Source organism: Emys orbicularis, chromosome 10 (genome assembly GCF_028017835.1).
Source record: "Emys orbicularis isolate rEmyOrb1 chromosome 10, rEmyOrb1.hap1, whole genome shotgun sequence".
Lineage (NCBI taxonomy): Eukaryota > Metazoa > Chordata > Testudines > Emydidae > Emys > Emys orbicularis.
The window spans coordinates 67,705,675-67,724,700 of record NC_088692.1 but is presented as its reverse complement, the minus strand read 5'-3'; the positions used below and the strand labels follow the sequence as shown (position 1 = coordinate 67,724,700).

Genomic DNA, 19,026 nt, shown 5'->3' with positions numbered 1-19,026 from the left:
CTCTCTTGTTTAAACTGTATGAGAGAAAAATTCAAATGTGCCTCTTCAATTTTTTATGGTTTCAAATGCTCTCATTTTGTACTTTGTAATGTAATGTACTCTGATATGAATATTAATATGGCAGCGTTTTCAGCCTCTCAAAAACAGGGTTAATAATAGGTTCCAACAGCTGACAGACATCAGCAGCAGCTCAGGATTTTTAAACCTGACCCAAAGTCCCACATCTGAATTTTGTATCTTTGTAATGAGAAGAAAAATCCGGGACTGAAATGCTTTCAAGCTCGGGGTTTTGAAATGCAAACTCTCTCAAAGTTTGGAATGTTCAGACTTGCATTTGGTTCATTACAGAGATGAATTAAAGCTGCAAACTTGGATCCAAACCCAGAACCATGTTTTGGGTTCAAACACGCCTCCAATTCTGCAGTTAAATTGTGAAAGAATTGCTCTACATTGCCTTGCCTTTATTTCAGTCAAAGGCCTTTTTGATCAAACTTTGCTATTATCACTATAACCACCAGGGAGAGTATGGCAGCTTGCAGAGTTCAAAGAAGTGCTTACAGCTGGGGTTGAGTGAAAGGTGTTTTCTCTTTGTAGGGATTCATGAGAATACTGTCTTTTAGTTTCAGACCATATGCGTTTCTATCCCTCATTCATCAAGTATCACTTTGAGTTTGGGGTTTAAAGAACCAAAAACTAGCAATGAAATTCAGCTTCATCTGGTTTAAGATGAAACTGACTATTTTACTACCATGTGTCTTTGATTTCATTCGGAGTTGTAACTTTACTTATTAATCAAATGGTAACAATGTCTGCCTGAAGCAGTAACAGTTGAGTGAAAGAAAAGGTGAAAGTTATTTTTAAATACAACTAGTTGAGCTCCTGTGGTCCTGTTCAAATTAAACAGAAGATCAAACTAAGCAGCAAATGGATTAAATGGCACCCAAAGTATGTAACCGTTTCTTCCTTCTTGCTTTAACAACTGTTTACTGTTAGTGTTTCAAACATCTTCCTAAGCTCCTTTGGACAAGCTGTTCTATTCCATTGGATCACCTCTAAGCCAAAAATCACTAGTACAGAAGGATATGAATTTCAGGCCCTTTTGGTGAGATGGTCCCATCTTATGATCCCTGCCCCATTTGGTTATAAAATTCAGTGAAATTATGTAAAATGTGAAGTGATGAAATTATTCCTACCTCTTCCCCGCTGTATTGTTTCAAACAGTTAAGAAAATGATATGTATTGGAGAGCCAAAAGGACAAGATCTCAAAATCTTCAGTGTGTTCCTAAACAATGACATATAAAACAACCTTTTTAAACAACATGATCCCTTAAAGTTTAATTTGATTTTATTATTGAAACTTATGACCAACACAGAGTTAGTGCAGTGAAAGGAGCAAACAGTACCTGTAAAGCACTATCTATATACAAAGTGTGCCCATGTCTACAATGGCCTTAAAATCTTTGTTTGTATATAATTTAAATGCAGTTGTACCATGGGTTGGCTAAACAGTGTGTTTGGGGGCTCCAAAAATTACTGGAAGTCTTACTGCAAAAGGACTCAACACTGTATGCATACACAACTGAAATTCAATTATATGCAAGTATTGCTTTGAAATTCAGCTGTTGGGCCTATGTAAGTTACAGATGTGTTTAAACATGGATCTTGGTAGCAAGGTGCTGACATGCTTTCCTTGCCCAGTGTAACGGGTGAACTGGATTATAAATTTGTTTACAGACTTGAGTTGTAGGTTCTGTCTATACTACAAGTTAAACTGCATAAAACATGTTTCACTTCCATCTGTGCCACAAAACAGAACTGTGCCTTTTGCTTTACTGGGTCACTAGGCCACAACATAATATCCAGGTACTGCCATGGTAGAATTTGTAGTGCAGATGGGACCACAGACAGAGGGTCCTAGCTTATAGCATGGTTTTGTAAGTTGGTTTACAACATGTTTTTTTAGGATTCAGATCTATTAGTGCCATGCTAGCAAGAACTGGGTATACAATTACACCGTTGGAACTGTAGTGGCAATAGCACCTTAGACTCCACACAATGCAATCTTGTAACAAATACACTCTTCAAACCTCATTTCTGTCCAAAAAGAAGCCCAATATCTCATGTTTGGCAATACCTCATGCAACAAACTCTTACCATGGCTGAAAACATAGTAAAACATTTAGCTACTAACTTTTAGATGTACTGTATTGGATGTTATGTTTCCATTTTGTAAGCTTCTTGGGAGAGGGCAAGCTTTATGTAGTATGTATATACTGTGCTAGCACAATAGGCCCTTTACCCCTGGCTGGGATCTGTAGGTGCTACTGCAGTGCAACTACCAACCAAAGCATTGTCACCATCTATGATATTCCTAACTCCGGAGGACCCGTGGATGACAAATATCAACATTTTTCCATGTATGATGTGTGCATGTTGTAAGCCTGTAAGTGCATGTACAATGAAACCAATAAAATAGTGGAATAAAGCAAAATATGCAAGAAATATTCCTACCTTAATAACTTGTTTGATACCATTAGTGGTTATACTCATGAAAGATTTCAGCATGTCACCATCATTCAGATAATCTGCATATCTCACACACATGAACAGGATGTAAGCTGGGAGGCCCGGAATCATATTTACTACCACTCCACGTGGCTTTAGATCTGAGCAAAGCAGAGTCAAAGCGGGTGTTCATTACACATTGTAGATACAAAGGTAGTATCACCATCTAGTCTTACTTAAATAGGTAAAAAGCACGGGATTAATTTCTAACCACGCTCTTGATTAACCAGTTTGTGGATGAATTCTCTTTTCCTTTATAATTACTAGAGCTGCTCAGGAAACTGCCATCAGAATGACTTCCCAGTGCCGAATTCGCCATCTGCAAAATTCAGATTTTCTGTCAGAAAATCATTCCCAGCACCATGGCTCACCCACTCCTTGGCAGCCCAGGTTTTCTGTCTCCCGGGCAACCCACCAGGTGGGCTGCCTCTAAGCTGAGCTCCCTGCCTCACCCACAGCTCCTGCGGCCAGCTGCTGGGGAGCTGGTGCTCCATAAACTCCCAGCTTCCCATTGTGGGGGAGATGAGGATTGGCAGTGGCCAGGTGGGCTGCAGGGGAGCTGGGTATGCCCGAGGAGCACTGGCTCCCTGGCACACAGTTAGGCAAGGGAGGCAGGGAGATGTTTTAGAGAAATTCCATTTCAGTTCTTCTCAAAATGTCCCCTCATATAGAAAATTTCACATGTCCAACTTTTTGTTCCGAATCAGAATGGATTTTTTCCAGGAGCATGAAATTTTCTGCAGGACAGAAATGTTGGTTCTTGCTCAGCTCTATTATTACAATGCAATACATTTCCATTTGTCATCCCTCAGAAAAATATATAAAAAAAAGTTTTGCAGATAGGTAGGAAATACTGTAATAAGTTTATAAAGTACAGTATGTCTTGTTCAAGTAGAAAGGAATGGTAATACATGAAGGTGGAGTCGAGCAGAGGAAAAGAAAGCTCTTATTTGAAGCAACAGAGAGGATATAAGTTTTCTTGTACATTAGTTAATGGGGGTCGGGAACCGCATTGAAAACTAGCAGGGTTTACTGTTAAGCACGAGTTAAAGCAAGAAAAAAAATGGTTTGACGGTGAGATTTAATGAGTGGAAACAACTCAGAGGAAAGGAAAGAATTCCACATGGAAGGAGAAACAGAAGTGAAATTTCAACCACTAGTGAAGGGGATGCCAGGGAAAAAATAGAGGAAACCATGACCCAGAGATGCTATGTCAGGGGTGGGCAAACTACAGCCCGCAGGCCAGATCCAGCACGTCAGGACTTTGAATCCGGCCCGTGGGACTGCCACCCCCGCAGCCAATGGGAGCTTCAGGGGAGGTACCTGCAGGCAAGGGCAGAACGCAGAGCCCTCTGTCCCCCCCATCTCCCAGGGGCCGCAGGGTCGTGGTGCCAGCCGCTTCCAGGAGCGGCGTGGGGCAAGGGCAGTCAGGGAGCCTGCCCTGGCCCCCATGCGCACCGCTGCTACCCCGGAGCCGCTCCAGGTAAGCGGCCCCGGGCTGGAGCCCACACCCTGCACCCCACACTCCTGCCCTGAGCCCCCTGCCTGCACCCCAACCCCTGCCGCACCCCGCACCCCTCCTGCACCCCAACCCCCTGCCCTGAGCCCCCTCCTGCACCCCTCCAGCACCCCAGCCCCCTCCTGCACTCCAACCCCCTGCCCTGAGCCCCCCTGCATCCCACACCCATCCCTGCACCCCAACCCCCTGCCCTGAGCCCCTTCGTATACCCCACGCCCCTCCTGTGCCCCAACCCTTTGCCCTGAGCCCCTTCCTGCACACTGCACCCCCTCCCACACCCCGCACCCCAACCCTCTGCCCCGCCCCTGCATGCAATTTCCCCACCCAGATGTGGCCCTTGGGCCAAAAAGTTTGCCCACCCCTGTGCTATGCCTAGATATTATGGTGACTGGGGCTAAATAAATACCCTAGATAGATAAGAAGAGCAAGTGGGTAGAAGACTGGATGAGAGACCAAAGAGGAGAGGTCACACAGGCCTGAGTCATACAGCAAGAACAGTCCAATTGAAACATTCTGTATCCCTGAAGTTTTGAGAGAAGGGGCTTGTGATTTCAGCAGAGGGGTACAGACAACTTCTAGCAAAGTTCTAGAGATAATGACTTACAGACAAGGTAGACCAGGAAGGAAAATTAAACTCAGGTCCTGGAGTACTCGAGATTTGTAGTTTCAGAAGTGAACAAATAAGAAGATAGACAGTAGAGTCAGAGATATGAGACAAATGAGTTTTCACCAGATAAAATACTTCGGTCTTTGAAACACTTTGAATCAAGCAGTAATAGAAAGTAATAGTATGGTGCCCCTAAGAGTAAAGTGAGAGAGAAGGGAGATAAAGAGATCAAAGTTAATAATGAGTACAACTGAAATTAAAAAAATCTTGGATTTTTTTTTAACATGCTATATCGAATATAATTAAATGCGTCTGTAATTCAAAGTGTAACTGAAGTACCAAGGATGAGATTTTTAATAATTCTTGCTTCATCTTCCTTTCTGTACTCCATCATTCCAATGTACTCCTTAGGCACAGCTGGCACATGTGTTTCATTGGCTGTCAAAAGTAAATGTACTCTTACTTACAGGCTAATGTAATGTTAACATGTTAAAATAAACTACGAGAAACATGCAGTTCCTACTGCCAGAAACACTCTAGCTCCTGTTTGCAATAATCATCTCAATTTATGGCTCAAGTATTATCGGTCAATTCCTGCTCATATTACTCACATGAGTAGTCTCACTGACTCCTGTGGGACTACCTGCACTAACCAAGTGAGGCTTTGGCTACCCATCCCAATATTAGTCAGGTTTTCAACCTTTAAAACAACTCTTAGAGTGAAAACTAATTCTGTAAAAAAATAAATAAATAAATAAAAATGTACACACATATACACACACATTTATAAAATGGGCTGAAAAACAGAGAAAACATTTATGAAATTTTTGCTAATGCTTTCCCATCTTTTGTTGTTGTTGTTGAAAGATTGAATTTCACAACCTTTTGACCCTCTTTCTCTCTCACATACCCATATACCCTCTATTACACATTCAAAACTATTTTAAACTGTAAAAAATAAGTCCTACCTTTTTCAATAGTCTTGGTAAGATTCTTAATCTGATCCTGCAATTTTTTTATTACTCTGTCTTTCATGTCTAACTCTTCTTCAAGATCCTACAATAATCAAATAAAGATGGAGAGTAACTAGTCAATAGACCTCTGCTTCTACCTCCACAGAGGGCAATAAAACTGAGATCAGGAGCAATGTTGCAAAGGGGTGCATCCTTACTGGCACTGCTGATGAACCAATCAGACAGCACATGCAGAAATCTGCTCAGTAGCTGGTCTGACATAGGTAAATATTTATCTGGCTCGCTAACTTCATTTCCCTTTTAGAATATTTGGTCCCAATTCTGCAAAGACTTATACTTAATTTTCAGATTGTGAGTAGTCCCACTGAATACAAGCTTGATCCCGCAATCCATCTGTCCTCAAAATCAATGGGAATTCCAAGCAGAGGCTTGAGAAATGGGGTAACATCGCTCTCACCTCCTCGTATAATATTTAACTGCACTATGCCTTTAAATCTTTTGCTCGATTCGGCTAGACTGTGACTTGAAGCTAGTACCTTGCAGGTTGGATGGTTTAGGAAGAGTTGCACTTCAATGGGAGATTATGGAGGCAAATAAAATATATCTGAGAGCACAGAGGAAGCACACACAACAATGACATGTGTGCCTTCTTCCTCCTGCTGGCCCTGATCTGGGGCAGAAGGGAATAAAGCCGTGGGCACGTCCCTCTCCAGCTGGGATTTCCACTGCTACTGTTGGCTCTACAGTTCCTCATTCTCTGCATGCCAGGAGCACAAGGACTGAATCTCTGCCTAGGCCAGTATAGAGATGCCAGGGGGAGGGGCTTTTCCACCCTCTCCTTGTGCAGCTGCACGGGGCTGGGAAATGTCTAGCTCTTACTGTGCACTCTGTATTTTTAACTGTGTTCTGGGGATGGATTAAGAGAATTTCATTCCTCACCATGTTTTCCAGAGTAAGATGAAATGCCTCCTGCTTTATCTTGCTCTTTACTTCATTCTCAATTTCATGTTGCTCCTTTAGGTGATTGTTTGCCTCTTGAATTTCTTGGATTGTGACAATCTGCTTCTCTTCTTTTGTGTGTATTTCAGTCTGGTCTTCCAGTGTTCTAGAAATCACAAAAAGTTTGTTCCCTTATTCTTCTTCTCAGAAAGCACAATATTACTTCAAGATGGGTTACATGTTCAGTCTCTCTCAGGCACTTACTGAGCTGGCAGCAGGAATTTCCCACCTCACCATTACATCACCCCAGTAGCGAGTGGTAGTTGCTAAATACAATGCCAGTCCCTATAAGGTTTTAAGTGTCTCTACTTAGCCTATGGCATTAAATCCACATTTCGCAAACAGATTTAAAATAGGGCTGTCAATTAACTGCTGTTAACGCCTGCGATTAACGCACAGCACAATTAATGCATTAATCGCAGCACGGCAGCATCAGCTGCTCTCTTGAGAAACTAGGTCAGGTCAGGTCAGGTCAGGCACAGTAACACAAGCTGCCACCGGAGGGCAGGCGGAAAGAGAAGAGGCTACAGAAAGGCTGGTTCTCATGCCAGCTCCAGTGGAGAAGTATTTTTTAAAAGTAAAAACAGGAGAGGGAGGGGTTCGCCTGAGCCACCCCGCCCCTTGCAGGGCGCTCCAGCCGCCCTTCCCATGCCTCCCGGGGCTGGGGCTGACCCACCTCCCACCCCCCACATCTGGGGCTGAGCCCCCCCTCCCTAGCGCCGCACTGCCCACGCCGGGATCTGTGCCGCCCACAACTGGGGCTGACAACACCTCCCAAGCCCCATGTCGCCCGCAGCTGGGGCTGGAACCCCCCCCCCCCCCGCCTGAGCCCCATGCCACCCGGGGCTGACATCCCCCCTCCCCGAGCTCAGGAGCTGACCCCTCCCCCCCACAGACCCATTTTGCCTGCAGCTGGGGCTGACCCCCCCCCCGAGCCCCATGCCGCTGAGGCTGGGGCTCCCCCCCCCCAGCCCCATGTCACCCGCAGCTGGGGCTGAGCCTCCCCCCTCCCGAGCTCCACACTGCCCAAGGTGGGGTCTCCCCTACCCAGCCCTGTGCCATCCACAGCTGGGGCTGACCCCACCCCCCTCCTTGAGCCCCATGGCGCCTGGGGCTGACCCCCCCGCCAAGCCCCGTGCCGCCTGCACTAAATGACCTATATCAGTGGTTCTCAAAGCTGGTCCGCCATTTGTTCAGGGAAAGCCCCTGGCGGGCCGGGCCGGTTTGTTTACCTGCCACGTCTGCAGGTTTGGCCGATCGCGGCTCCCACTAGCCGAGGTTCGCCGCTCCAGGCCAATGGGGGCTGCAGGAAGCGGCGCGGGCCGAGGTATGTGCTGGCTGCCCTTCCCGCAGCCCCCACTGGCCTGGAGCAACGAACCGCGGCCAGTGGGAGCCATGATCGGCCGAACCTGTGGACGCGGCAGGTAAACAAACCGGCCCGGCCCGCCAGGGGCTTTCCCTGAACAAGCGGCGGACTGGCTTTGAGAACCACTGACCTATATGACAACAAGAAGACTACAAAGTTGGAACTTCTGAAAAATGCACTGGCTGTTGCTTTGACTGGTGATCACTGGACATCCTTGAGCAATCATAGCTATCTTGGTGTCATGGCACACTTTACTGATGCCGCATGGACACTGCAGTCGTTTGCTGTAATAGTAACTCATAACAAAGAGAGACATTATGCTGAAGCATGTGCAGAGCATTTCATGGATGTTGCAAAAGAATGGAATATTCAAGAAAAGGTAACAACAATTAGTACTGACAGTGCACGTCACATGGTAGCAGCGGCCAGTTGCTTGTCTTTTGAACACATGATGTGCATTGCTCACAGTCTGCAGCGATCCATTACAGTAGCGCTCAGTGATGGTGGTTTTGAAAACGTGCTAGCAAAACGTAGAAAACTTGTTGGCCATTTCAAACACAGTCCAGCCAATAGTACAGAGCTAGGAATATAACAAGCTTCAAATGGACAAAAACAAGAACCTCTTGTACAAGATATTCAACTAGGGCTGTCAAGCGATTAAAAAAATTAATCACGATTAAAGTTTTACATTGTTTTATTGTTAAGTGCAGTTATTCTTTTTTACATAATTCTACATTTGTATGTTCAACTTTCATGATAAAGAGATTGCACTACAGTACTTCAATGAGGTGAATTGAAGTTTTTTTTATAGTTCAAATGTTTGTAATAAATAAATAAATAAATATGAAGTGAGCACTGTACACTTTATGTTGTGTTGTAATTGAAATCAAAATATTTGAAAATGTAGAAAACATCAAAAAATATTTAAATAAATGGTATTCTATTATTGTTTAACAGCACGATTAATCGCGATTTAATTTTTTTTAATCACTTGACAGCCCTAATTTAAAATAATATTTACCTTCTTTGACCTTCCTCTGACAGATTGTGATGCACCTGATTAGGCATTTCTTCCATTTTTCCTGTGATGATTAAAAATAAATAAATCCAACAACAAAAGAAAGACCCCCCCCCAAGTTTGCTTATTGCTCCAGGCTGGAATTTAGTTAATATTTTCTTACGCATAACAACCTCTTCCTATTTCCTGTAACAATACTGGCTTACAAGGCAAATACTGTATCAAAAAAGTCCTTTGCTTACACAGCAACTGTTTAATAATAGGTCCAGTATGCAATGAGAGCTGAGTGCCCATAAAAGGCACAGAATCAGATACCAGTTGGTAAATACTTATAGTATCAGAGCTATTTACAAGGAACACATCATGTAATTAAATGTTAAATAACTGACTATTTCCCCCTTCTGCACTATAGGGTTCTGATTACAGTTTTGGACTAGTGACTTTTGGAACTCCTTCAGTAATTACAATTTGCAATAAAGCTTCATATAAAATGAAAACATTGTTGAGGAACCAAGTGTTTATAAACAAGTGAAAACAGCAAATCTTTCATTGCTATGGGCCAAATCCTGACGGCCAGGATTTTCAGATTTTAAGTTTTTACTTAATCCAAACTCCCACTAAATTCAATGGGAGCTTTGCATGCATAAGGAATCCAAACTTGGCCCCCAGTAATGGCATGGAACGTAGTAAATAAACCGCAGCCATGGGAAAGATTCTCTCATGCACCAGAACTCTATTCAGTGCAGGGGAGAAACGGGGAGATGTGGACCAGCTGCAGATCGGACACAATTTAGAGCTGCTGTTAAGCAATTCTAAGTTACGCCAGAGGCATGGAATCTATAAACGACCCACATAATTGGAGGAGTGACACAGCAGTGTTCCACTTTGCCCTCTCCCATCAAAATACCCCCCCTCCATGCTGGAAGGGGAGAGGACAGAGTCCTGCCAGTGGCACGGATGTGCTAGTAGGGGGGTCCCCAGGCTCTCTGTACCTGTTTGCAAGACAGGCCTCACGTTGGTTCTTTACCTTTTGTCTTTGCAGCTTGTTCTTGAAGGCGTTGTTCAAGATCCATCTTTTGCTTTTGAAGTTCAGAAATCTGCTGTTTAAAGTCTGGGATCATCTTTATAAAGAGGAAAGAACACGTGAATAATTTAGTGTCTCAATATTTTACTTAAAGTTTAAACAGCTGAATTAGTTTAAAGGAAACTATGTCATGATTTTCATTTTTCCAGTTCATTTTATTTTTAGAACGTATTTCTTATATATTACAAAACACTTCAGAAAGAAATGATATTATAGGCTCCCTTTTTGAAATGCTTTTTCATCTCAGTAACTTCAAATTACATTTTGAAAATATGTCTCCTACGGACTCTTACTTTTTTCCAACCAAAGGAAATAACGTTATACACTACAGAATGCATTTCCTTCTTGGAAATGTATATTCCATTTGTATCAATATCAGTATGGCTCAGGTAGTAGCACTTTCATCTCTTGGTCAGAAGATTTTGTATTGCTCAAGTGTTCAAACAGGCTTTGGACTTATAACAAAAGCTTGTAATTTACTGGCTGTTTTATGTGAATAACTGCCCCTTGGTGGATGGAATATCAGCCTGCTCAAACCTATGGAGCAGTGGGTTTCACCTTTTTTTCATTTGCAGACCCCTAAAAAATTTCAAATGGAGCTGCGGACCCCTTTGGAAATCTTAGACATAATCTGTGGGTCCCCTGGGGTCGGCGGACCAGAGGTTGAAAACCACTGCTATGCTAGATATAAGATTTAATGCCAGTTGACAGATTATCCCTAAATGTATATGTTAGAGGACTGAGTTTTTGGAGTTGAAGGTCCTGGTTCTATCCATATGCTGTGTGTGTGCAAAATATCTGGCAATCCTGGAGGATATGTGCATTCAGCTACAGGACATCATTATGACTGGCACCCAATTATTGGATCTGAACTCTTTAAAACTGCAGAATGTTGAGCTTCGCTTAACTGGGACTGGTTGAATGCTTACCCAGGTGGTTGTTACAATGAGAGAAACACCGTCTTTCAGAAGAAGCAGTAAAATAAGTTTCCTTTTGTCTGTTCCAAGAGGTTGTTAAAAGTCCCATGGCACTTTTCAAAATCAGTAGAGGGATTAACTCAAGTGTTTTGCCATCTTTCCATGTATGAATTTTTTAAAAATACCCGTGTGTTCTAATGATTAACATTTGTATGAGCTATTGCTGTATGGTTAATGGTGGCTGTTTGCCTATAAAGTCACTGTAGCATGAGTGTCTGACTCCTAGCTATATCAGTTTGAAATACTGTACCTTCAGCATGCAACATACTATATAATTCTGATTCTAGTTTGTGTTGCTCTGGAAAGGGTTTTTTTCCATTAAGAAACTCTCTTTATTAAGCTATGACGTATACTGATGAGAAAGATAAACACATACCATCAGTCAAACAATAGCAGTCTTATTTGATTTTCAAACCAGTTGTTTAAATTATGGATGTACTGAAATGGCTAAATATGATAGCTTCCTGATCAATGCTAAAGCTCTGGTATTGTTTTTCTCGCTAATTCCCTAATCAAATGACCTAAAAGCTTAGAAATAGATGTTTCTATTCCCGAATAGCTGTCCAGTGTAAAACTGCATATTTGCACAAATGATTACTGTAATTTGAAACAAAAAATCCCATAAGCATGGCAAGGAAGAGCATACAGTCTGTCCAGCATAATACTTGTATGAGCCTATCGATGTCCACCATGACAATATTTTGAGTAGAACAAAATCCTTATAAAATCATAAGTCTTAGTCACATGGGCATACAAAGGGTTAAAATACAATCTAAGCTCACACTGTGATTTGTCTGGTTCCTTAGGAAAGTATCAACTACATGAGCCACATTCTGCTTTCAGGTGCATGAACACGCAGCTCCCGCTGAGTCAGAGTTTCTAAAATGGGTATTTTAACATTTGACGATTACGACGAAAATGCACATTGAGGGCATTTCTCAGCCCAGGTTTACACAGCAGTAAGGGGCTAACACAGAGGAGCTTCACATGGCTGAACAAACTGGCTGTAGACCAGGCCAACCAAGTCTGTCACCTCTCCTGAGGATGTCTGCATGTATGGCAGTTTGCTGGGCATCATCACAGCCTTTACTCCAGTGTGGGCATAGAGGCTGGGTGGCTGTGTATTTTGACATGGCTACATCTCTGGGGTCCATCAAGATTCATGGAAGTGCCTGCAGAAATACTGAGGGTTTCATGCCACAAATACACTTGGGGCAGGATTCTGTCCCAAGGTAATAAGAGAAAAGGTTCTGTCCTACAAGATAGTACTAACCTCTGCAGTACTTGAACCTTACCATGTTTTCCGATGTTAGTCTACTAACTTCAAGTCGGATGCTGTCATTTATGTCATTTTCCTCCCTAAACAACTTTTGTAAATGGATAATTTCTTGACTAAGATGTTCAACTTTAAAGTTCAAAGCTTCAATCTCCTTTTCATAGTTCTCTTTCTGAGACTGGAATTGGCTTTCCAACACTCTGTTAAAAAACAAAAATTGGAAGCTACAGACAGAGTATGACTTTGGCAGCAATATGCTTTCTCCCGGGGTCAAGACAAAACCAATGTGAAAACAAGGCACTGTGTTAACATAGAGCTGTAACAACTCCAGAACCTGAACACCCTGGGAATTCAGACCAATTATGATATCCCAGAACACACACACACACACACACACACACACATTTTGTTTCTCATTACAAGGCTTCAATCTAAACAGTTTTCAGTTTTATGTTATAGTTTATGACTATACAGTTCAAAGCTATTCAGTTATCTCATCTTTCCTGATATGCATGCAATGTATTGTTCATGTCTGTAAACAGAGATTTCATTTAACAACTTCAGAACCTTTAAAGAAACACCACCACGTGCAGACATGTAAATCAGAGAAAGTAACCATTTCAGGTGGATTAAGGACCTTCATAGTAAAATACAAAATGCCCAAATTATGTGCAGTGTGGTTTTAGCCCAAAATAAATGGATCTCACTAGTAACACTTGTTCTTAAAGGCTTCTGAGTCAAAAATCTTTCCTTTTTCTAGCTGTACAATACTAAACAAAAACGATACGACTGGTTTAAAACAAAGCTTAGGAAAAGTTTTCTTGTACACAATATATCCACCAAGACAGTCCGAGCTTTTTTGTTCCTTTCAGCCCGTGGCTCTCCACTCAAAAGATTGGGTCTTTCATCAAAACATTAAGTAGTATGGAGATTAGTCTCATGAATCCCCATGGAAAGTTCTCTAGCTATTAAAAATACCCATATGCTTCTAATGCTTGCACTATTAAAATACCATCCTTACTTAATGTTTATAATGTTCAATCCTGCAAGTTTTATTCATGAGTAATATTTTATTCATGCATTTGTCCCACTGACTTCATAACAGTGCGACTTGCTGGACGGAGCCCTAAACTATTCTGCTATTAGGCAATGTTTGTTCACTTGTTACATGATGCTTTCATTATGATACTATAAGACCAGTTTCCTTATTACTGTCCCTTACCGTTTATCCTCTGAATCTCAGACCAGAATTATGAACATTACATTACATGACATAATTAAACTAACCTTGTGGCTTTTTTCAGGCCCTCATAAGCAAACCAAAGTTCTCCATCTTCATTTAAATGTTCCAAATCTTCTATGGACAGCCTAAAACACAAGGCAAGACAATATAAAATGTGTATGGAAGAAGAAATTAAATCTCTTAAAAGTATGACGTTTGTTTTGAAATTTTAAAAAGCCTAGAAAAAATATATTTTACCTGCTTCTTACAGCCTCAACATCATAGCTCTCAATAAATTGTTTTGCAACTTCTGACACCTTTTCTGAAAATACACATCATTATGTAAAGAATGAATTTTCTCCTTAAATTTTCAGATTATATATGTCATACAAATAATCACATCAGCCTCTTTCTAAACCAGCCAAGTTCTTTGCTTGTGGATGATGCATATACTTAATTTAACTAAGGAGTGCAATCCAGGGACTTCGTTCTATCCTTATCTCTTTATGGATATCTAGGTAGGTACAAATGCCAAGGATGCTGTCTATCATTTGCACTTGATATGAAAGTTATGTCCTTTCCTTCTGAATTTGGACCTTGCTGGAGTTATCCACACCTTTGCTATTTAGTGCTTTGATTACTGCAAGATGATTTACACAGAGGCTGCACCTTTAAGATATTAGGTGCTGCAGCGAGTGTAGAAAGTGGCAGCACTCTTGTTAAGCAGCATTTCTCACAGTCTCCGGTGAAGCACATGCCTAACTTTAAGAATGCAAGTAATCCCTTTGACTACTTATGTGCTTTAGGCATGTGTTTAAGTGCCTTGCTGAATCAGGGCTAGAGAGCACATTATAACCATGCTCTAAGTTGTACTAGCTACTTATTCATTTCTGAGTTAAATTCAAGGTGTTAGTTTTGATCTGTAAATGGGTTGAGTGCTGGTTGGCTGGGATGCCAACTCCTCTGTCATGTGATCCCAAAGCAAGGGCAATCATCTGAGTTAACAACACTGTTGTTTAAATGAGAGAGGACTGAGAGCAGAGTGTTCTTGGTGAGGAGTCCCTGGTGTTGGTATTCATTCAGCACGCAGCAATACTCACCTGTTTTCCTCAGGCTTTTTCTGGTGGAAGATAATGTGGCTGATGGGATGGAGTTCATGCTGGGTTTGGGAAGGTGGGTTTAGTTGAGTTTTTTTGTTTGTTTGTTTTTTAATGTCTGTTTGAGAAGTTTTGAACTCTGAGTGTTTTTACTTTTTGTAATATATCTAGAAAAACCGACACAACTAAACATATACATTTAATCAATTAAAACAGAATCGTAAATGACTGTAAATGCTCTGAATTTCATAGTTGTCAATTACCTCTCATTTCTCGCTTCTGGGATTGGACCTGCTTTTCCACATCCATTTTCTGTGTCTGGAGTAGTTCAATTTCCTTTTGCAATTCAGGTATCATCTAAATTGGACAATTTTTTCAGAATGAGATGGAGTCCAATGAGATAAAAATGAGTGACTAAGATGGGCCAGATATCGACTAAGTTGTAAACAGTATTATAATTAACAATGGTTTGACCAGCATGCCACAAGATTTAAAATGTGTTCTGTTTAAATCAGTCCAGTCAGCTGTCCCAAATATTCTCCTATATGAGAGAACTTAATAGTAAGATTCTGATTTTTTATATATATATATATATATATATATATATATAAAATTTTACAATATTTGACTCAAAGGAAGAATATTTTGCTGTTTTTAACACACACACACACACACACACACACACACACACACACACACACACACACACACACACACACACAGGTTCTGTTTACAAAAGGGAATAAATTATATTTAGGAAAAGTCCTCCTAATGAATTAATACCTTCCTTCCAAAAGTTGATTCACATATTTTAATGGACAAATGTTTAAGGTCCAATTCAGTCCTCCAATATATATGCACAGTTCTCATTGGCTACATTTGAAGTTGTGCTTATTCTGAGGGCAGAATTAGGTTATGAATATTCCTTTCAGCAGGACAATAGATACAGGTTTTCTTGTTGTTTTGTTTTTAATTGGTAGTGGGTTTGTGAGAAGTGCAATTTTCAGATTTTACACTCAAATAAATGTACTAACCAGCTGCCATTTGTGAAAATGAGAGTAATTGTGTGTGCGTCTGGTTTTTCAATGTGTATTGAAGCCAACAGTAAATATACGCTATTGCCTCTATCAGATTTTACCAACCACAACTTGCTTTAAAATGTACTGTACATAAACAACAAAACAGAAAAGACGCACTATTGATAAAGCACTGAAATTCTCTATTTGCAGTATGTAGAGAAGAAACTGAAATAAACTGGACCATCCCTGGTTTTGTTTACTTAAACATTCCTCCTACCTTTGCCTGTTTTGTAAGTTGTCCTACTTCCAGTTTTAAGTCATCCTGAATGATATGTTCTTCCTGAATTTGATCTTGCAACTTAATTTTCTCTTCTTTGAGAGTCTTAATTTCTCCCTTTAATGACTCAATCTCTTTTTCATAGTCTTGCTTCTCATTTTGGAACTTTTTCTCAAGTATTCTGCATGGCATCAGAAAAAAAGCACTTTTTAAAAACCCATCTCCATGTGAAAAAGTGTTTTGTTCTGTTTTTTTCATTTGATTTGCAGTTTTGGAGACCGAAGGCTATGGGTACGTCTACACTTGCAACTATCGGAATGTTCTGCTGCCCACATCACTACAGCTTCAATTCTGTTTTCAGGGCGCTAGCTCAGTCAAAGCTAGCATGCATATGTCTATGCGAGTCAAAAATTACACCTGCAGTTCATATAGAGATATAGCCATTGAAACAGGATCAGCTGGAATGACGGACAAGGTGCACCCTTCAGCTGAAAAAAGCATAAAATGTATAAGGAGTAAAAAATATTAGGTGGGACTAAAAATAGAGGGGAAATAATGTCAACTATTAATATCACTTACTGACCTAATAACCAGGAATGGGAAAAAAACAACCTTTTAATGTACAGAAAGTTACTAAAGGTATCTAAGAATAATGGGACATATTCTCCCTTGTACATGTCACAGAAGACACTTGGTGGAATCCTCCACCACAACTTGGGCTTGAGAAAATGAGGGATGGGTCGGGCAGGTAAATGAGGTGGGTGGGATTTCCAAAAGTGCTCAGTGTCAGCCTAACTTTGCTCTGAATGACTTCAGTGGGAGCAGTTAGGCCAATGCTGAGCACTTCTGAAAATCCCAGCCTAGCTTCTCAGAATCATCTGCAAAATTGATGAGAGGATGACAGGAATGTGCCCAGGCCTCCCTACATCCACCTGGCTATGGGGACTGAGGTAGAGGGCTCAGAGGCAGAACAAAGTATGTTTAAGGGAAAAAGTCTACACTGGGGGGGAGGGGGGAAGTTTCAGAGCCCAGGTCAACGGACTCAGGCTTTATGGGACTCAAAATAGCAGTGTAGACATTCCCACTTGGGTTGGAGCCCGGGCTCTGAAACCCTGTCACAGAGGAGGGTCTCACTGCTGCAGGTTTTTTTTTTCCTGTGTAGATGTACCCCCAGCCAGTAATACAGCGCAAGAATCCTTGTCTTTCCTGCTAGCTCCCTGTGAGACCCAGCTGGTGGAGACAGTCTTCACTCAGGCCTTGTCTACACTACACGGGAAATTCGATCTAAGCTATGCAATTTGAGTTACTTGAATAGCGCAAGTCAAATCGACGTAGCTTAGATCTACTTACCGCAGGGTCCACACTACGCGATGTGTCTCCCGTCAACTCCCCCTACTCTTCTTGATCTGGTGGAGTACAGGAGTTGATGGGAGAGTGATCCGCGGTCGATTTAGCGGGTCTTCACTAGACCCACTAAATCGACCGCCGATGCATTGATCCCCTGGTAAGTGTAGACAAGCCCTCAGACTGGCTTGCAAGGTCAGAGGGAATTGGGGGAAAAGGAAAGATTGGAGGAGTAGGAGGAAGAGCCTCATTGCATGCTGCAAACTGACTTATAGCTGGAACCAGATACACCTGAGAAGGACACAGGGTTTCCAACTTTTGGGGAGGAAAATACATTTCCCTGTATTTTAAGGGATGTCTCTTATTTGGTGCCTAATGTTCTACAAATCATATCCATTAAGGAGCTACTGTGAAGCATCTTATCAGATAAAAAGGTATGTTTTCAAGCAACAATCATACAAAGGGTCATAATGTGTGGACAAACTATGTGGTTTTGGACACAAATGGAAACACTGTGTGTAGTGAGGGCCCGTGCCTTAAAACTAAGCTTTGTCCTGTATTTTCAAGCAAATGCCCTTTATTTCTTTGAAATGTTGGTGGTCAGAGAGAGAGTGTATGTGTAACAGGAAGAGCTGGCTGTGGGCACGACATATATGCCCCAATAGCCTTGGAGAACTGAACGATTTTTGTGTTTACATATGCATAATACATTTTCAGAAAGAGAAAGAAAGGCAGAGAGAGTAAGAAAAATGTAGTTTTAAAACTACTAAACTTAAAATTCCATACATTCTTTGTCTTTCTTCTTGTTGCACATCAGTAAACAGTTGTTTTGTGAGGTCATCCATTTTATCTGTGGAAACATTTTTTATATTTGAAGGCTCTTCATGCACCCGTGAACATTTAGAGTAAATTAAAAATTAAGATCATGAACGTGAGTTTTTGTTTTAACAAGCAATTCTTTGGATAGTTTAGTTTTGAATTAATGTATCACATATAACCACATTAATCCTGAGCTGCAGGACCACAGCATAAGCAAGTTCTGACAAATCATAGAATCATAGAAGATCAGGGTTGGAAGGGACCTCAGGAGGTCATCTAGTCCAACCCCTGCTCAAAGCAGGACCAATCCCCAACTAAATCACCCCAGCCAGGGCTTTGTCAAGTCTGACCTTAAAAACCTCTAAGGATGGAGATTCCACCACCTCCCTCGGTAACCCAATCCAGTGCTTCACCACCCTCCTAGTGAAATAGTTTTTCCTAATATCCAACCTAAACCTCCCCCACTGCAACTTGAGACCATTACTCCTTGTTCTGTCATCAGGTATCACTGAGAACAACATGCTATGGGTTCTAAAATATCATTACAGTTTTTGGTTCCATGTGCTAACCTTTCAAGAGAACTTGGATTTTTAAGAGCAATATATTAAAAGAATCAAACAAGCAAAGAGAAGAGTTTTGAAGGGAATGCTATGAGCTCCCTCAGAGACAAGAGGCAAGGGAGAGAGGAAAGCTTCTGTTCCTACATAGATGGACTCTAGAATAAAGAGCCTGGGCACTACATACCCTAAATAGAGCATTTCAGAGATGAGTAAGTAAAGGCCAGATGTTCAGCTATAATAAACAGACGCAGCTCTAATGACTTCAATAGAGCTATGCCCACTTACACCCGCTGAGGAGCTGG

At 41.5% G+C, this 19,026-nt stretch overlaps 1 protein-coding gene across 1 annotated transcript in view; it reads right to left on the bottom strand.

Annotated features, from left to right (window-relative positions):
• Positions 1–19,026, bottom strand: part of MYO5C (myosin VC) — a 56,120-nt gene that overhangs the window by 4,505 nt on the left and 32,589 nt on the right. The window contains exons 24-36 of the mRNA XM_065412438.1: positions 18,132–18,195; positions 16,002–16,182; positions 14,969–15,062; positions 13,867–13,930; positions 13,674–13,754; positions 12,406–12,586; positions 10,077–10,170; positions 9,053–9,113; positions 6,606–6,771; positions 5,661–5,748; positions 5,032–5,130; positions 2,513–2,667; positions 1,194–1,283 (exon numbers count right to left, since the gene is read on the bottom strand). Of these exons, the coding sequence (XP_065268510.1) occupies positions 1,194–1,283; positions 2,513–2,667; positions 5,032–5,130; positions 5,661–5,748; positions 6,606–6,771; positions 9,053–9,113; positions 10,077–10,170; positions 12,406–12,586; positions 13,674–13,754; positions 13,867–13,930; positions 14,969–15,062; positions 16,002–16,182; positions 18,132–18,195 (1,418 nt within the window). The remainder of the gene's footprint in view (positions 1–1,193; positions 1,284–2,512; positions 2,668–5,031; positions 5,131–5,660; positions 5,749–6,605; positions 6,772–9,052; positions 9,114–10,076; positions 10,171–12,405; positions 12,587–13,673; positions 13,755–13,866; positions 13,931–14,968; positions 15,063–16,001; positions 16,183–18,131; positions 18,196–19,026) is intronic.